The sequence below is a fragment of the Papaver somniferum genome, unplaced genomic scaffold, assembly GCF_003573695.1.
Source record: "Papaver somniferum cultivar HN1 unplaced genomic scaffold, ASM357369v1 unplaced-scaffold_19, whole genome shotgun sequence".
NCBI lineage: Eukaryota > Viridiplantae > Streptophyta > Magnoliopsida > Ranunculales > Papaveraceae > Papaver > Papaver somniferum.
The window spans coordinates 19,744,951-19,748,868 of NW_020628818.1; the positions used below are offsets into that span (position 1 = coordinate 19,744,951).

The 3,918-nt window shown below is 36.6% G+C and overlaps 1 protein-coding gene across 3 annotated transcripts; it reads left to right on the forward strand.

The window, feature by feature from the left end:
* The first annotated feature begins 1,011 nt into the window (after window positions 1-1,011).
* LOC113339056 lies at window positions 1,012-3,211 on the forward strand. 3 transcript variants are annotated; one of them, XM_026584459.1, is made up of 8 exons: window positions 1,012-1,377; window positions 1,474-1,575; window positions 1,684-2,014; window positions 2,130-2,264; window positions 2,436-2,518; window positions 2,594-2,687; window positions 2,782-2,880; window positions 3,076-3,211. In XM_026584459.1, exons 1-8 carry the CDS (start codon window positions 1,088-1,090, stop codon window positions 3,091-3,093), a joined length of 1,152 nt encoding a protein of 383 aa, XP_026440244.1. In that variant the 5' UTR covers window positions 1,012-1,087; the 3' UTR covers window positions 3,094-3,211. The 3 variants fall into 3 exon arrangements, with proteins under 3 accessions (XP_026440244.1, XP_026440243.1, XP_026440245.1); XM_026584458.1 differs by having other exon boundaries at window positions 2,980-3,193; XM_026584460.1 differs by having other exon boundaries at window positions 3,034-3,193.
* Window positions 3,212-3,918: the final 707 nt, after the last annotated feature.

Consider the following 3,918-nt stretch of genomic DNA (forward strand, 5'->3'; position numbering starts at 1 on the left):
GCACCAAAAGGATCTCAACAATCTCGGTAGGATAGTCTACCCCAAACGTGAACATGATTAAGATTAACACATACGGGGCGGCTAGGGGTCACCCGAGTTTCGCCGGTGTAGGTTTCATTTGCAGGATTCCTACGCACGAACTATAATGGATTTAGCTCAACCTTTAAGAATTACGACTTCTTTAAAAACTTGAGCTATGCTTTTGGCATTAAGAACGACAACAAAAAGGCAATGGTCAAAAGTTCTATTCGAGAAGGATTCAGAGAACCTTTTGCGCTTCATCACATCCCATATCGCTCCCTCTTAGTACATCTCAGGGATTATTGAGGAAATAAAGAATAGAATACGACATATTCCGCAGGCTGCTATTCAGCACAACTACAAAGAAGGAAATCAAGCAGCAGATGGCTTGGCCAATCATGCGGTAGATGGAAGTCAAATGAGAAATTTTTTAACCAAAATTTGGGACCAGACAATTCCGATTTTTATTAGTCATATTATTTTCCATGGCTCCGTGGGTACACGTACTCATATCAAATTGTAGCCTAATTTTCTATTACTGTCTCCGTTTCTAAAAAAATAGGCTTGTTTGGTTTTCACAAAAATTAAGAAAACTAATCATTGGAGCCATTTTTCCATGTTTTTCCTAATATATCCCTTGGTCACCCTCATTTGTTATTAAAGAAAGAGGAGAGAGAAGTAATCCCCTTTTTGTATAAGGAGAGAAAATGGAGAGAGATAAGTGGTCCCTCAATGGGTATAGTAATAAAATCATAACATTTGACTTTCAACATATGAAAACAAGCCTATTTTTTGACATACCCAAAAAAGAAAACTGCCTATTTTTTAGAAATGGATGGAGTAATAAAATGCATAATCCAAAAAAAAAACAAAAAGAAACAATTGGTCACATTTTTGTAAAAGATCACTGCCTTCAGTTTTTTTAGAAACGGAGGGGAGCTCGATATATTGACCTCAGGCTCCCAGCCAACTGGGTTAGCCCAAGCACACTGTGAAAATAAGAAACGGCCTAAATTGTAAATCCTCTCTTCCATCAACCATTTCATTTTCTCCTCCTCACTAATTCATGGCATCTCCCTTTTTCAGAAGAATTTTTAGGGTTTATGCTCATATTAGTAGTACCAAATCCTCACTCTCATCATCAACAACACTCTACAATGAAACCAGAAGAACTTTCAGATCCAAAGCAGCATTAGAATCCCTAATTACAGCAGCTGAAGAAAAAACCGCTAATATAATTCTTTACAATTACCCTTCATTTTCTGGTTCTTATTCAGCTCTCTTTGCTCAGCTTTACTATACTCATCTTCAAATTCCTCATCTCATTTTGCCTTTCTCTTCAGTTGAACCTTTCAGGTAACTATGATAGCAACCCAATTTTGACCTTTTTTTTTTTTTTCTTTCTTTCTTTTTTCCTTTCTTGATTTTGATCTTGTTGATTCATTGTAATAGGGTTGAAGATTTGAATATAGGAGAAACTGTTGACACATGTTATCTCCTTGATTTTGTTGGGCCTAAAGGATTCACTGTGGAACTATCTAAGGTATTTAACAGGTAAGTGGGGTTTAGGGTTTATCAATATTTTGTTCTTTCATTTTTGATGTATGTTTAGGGTTTATAATCTGAACAGGTACTTAAATGATGATTTTATGTTTGAATTAGGGTTATAGTGTTCGACCACAGTAAATTGACAATGTCCAAGGTTCCCTCCAATGAGGAATGTCCAGATAACTTAGAGTTGAATATCAATGTACATGAGAGTAGTTCCGAAGCTGTTTATAATTACTTCTCGAACAAACTATTGGATACAAACTGTACTGTCTGTACACTTGTTAGAAATGAAGATAAGGACCGTATTGAAACACTACTTAAGTACATTGAAGATGGTGAGCTGAACAAATGGAACTTACCTGATACTAGAGCGTTTGATATCAGTTTGAAAGTAGAGCGGCGGAAGCTGAATTGCATTACTAATCCATACATGTTTGATCAGGTTTAGTTTCTTTCTTGGGTTAAGTTTCTGTTTATATGGTTGCTGAATGGGATTTGGTAATGGAATGGTAATATATATGTGATTGTTTATTAACTTGAATATGATTTATCAACAGTTAATGCAACTGGATCCCACTGATTTAATCATCCGGGGAAATGCTTACATCTCTTCTCGCCAAAATGCCGCAAATAAGTTATTGGATAAACCTTTCAAAATTCATTTGGGCAGAGGTTTCTACGGAGAATGTTTGGTATAGTTCTTTCTCCCCCCCCCCCACTTATCCCTGACGGTAGTCTGTAACTGTTGAATGATTGACGTAGGAAAGTGATTTCATGTTATGTTTATAGTTTATCTGATTTGTCCAATCCTCCACATTTTAATTTGTAAATTTTCATACTATATCCATGTGTTACTGTTATAGGGAATTAGAGCTGATGGGAACGCAAACTTAAGCGATGAAATTGGACAAGAACTTAGTTTAAGAAGTGCTGCAGCTGGCTTGAGGTAAATTTTTATCAAAATAAGTTTCTGAAGTGACAGCAGGCTTGATGTGTTTCTGAATTATGTTTATCATGTCAGGCCCATAGGTGCAGTTATTTACATGCAACGAAAAAATCTCAAGATGTGCCTGAGGAGTAATGATAGTAGCACTGACACCTCTGAAATTGCTAAGGTATGCATTTCAAATGTGCATCACGCAGAGGATTCCTTTCCCTCTTGTTGAATATTCATCTAATCTAAGTATTGTCACCTCTCTAAACATGAAGGCTTATGGCGGGGGAGGCACATCAGCTTCCAGCTCCTTGATCATAAGAATGGATGAGTACAATGAATGGGTCTCAGGGCGTTCACGCAAAGTTTGCAAGGTATGAAACCTACACTAATATTGCTTCCCAAAATTTAATATACAATATGGAATAATTATCAGACTTTCTATGCATGCTCTATGTACATTGTGCTCGCAGAGTTCAGCGTCTGTGAAAAACCCTTCTAATTTCTCAAGTACTTTTGTTATTCAGCGAATATGCTAGTTTCCTCAAAATTTTCCCAAGTGTATTCAGGACTCAAGAATATCATAGATGTGAAGAATGTATGAGGGATGATCCATCAAGTGTTTTCATTCATTGGTGCCTAGACTCTATTGATAATTTCGGAACTAAACAAACTGCATGAGTGATTGAAAACCTTCTATTCGCAAATATTCATTGTCGGTAGTATAGCTTCTTCGACAATCGTTTTTCGTCAAACTAGGTAAAGAAAATATCTCTATGCGTTCAGCATTAGTCTTACTGTTTTCATAGGTAATAGTGTTTACATTGATGATTGTTTTGGTTGGTTAACGAGAACTGTCCTCTGTCTTTTTACTGTAGTTGTTGATGACTTGTTGTCTTCTTGTGAGCAAAAGTAGGATTAGTTAGGGTTTTCCTTAGTTTCTAACCAGAAAAGATATCTGAATACTCAATCGTGGAAGACAATCCTTGGTTATCAAGATCCTGGTTTTGCTTGTCAAGGAAAAAAAGATCTTGCTATCGTGTTTATCTGCATCTGTAAAAAGATCAAGTGTAATGGTAGATAACCAGCTTGCACTTAGGAACTAGTACATATCGTACCAGGGGCTATCTTATCTTAAGTTGCAACCCTGCAGGAATTTGTCAAGTTGGCTATTCCATTTCCCAGCAGATCAGCTTGACACTTAGATTCTATCAAGTCATTGATTCACTTTTTACGTCAACTTTCAAAGGTTTCACTAGAATTTCGAAAGTGTATAGAATTTCTCCCATCAACCGTGATAGTTCCTCTATTTGACTCTGTCAGGTACGTTTCCCACATCTGACAATGTATTTGCTCTTCCATCTGTCAGTTAATCCTATTGTAACAGTGTTGTTCAAACCCCAAATAGTTAG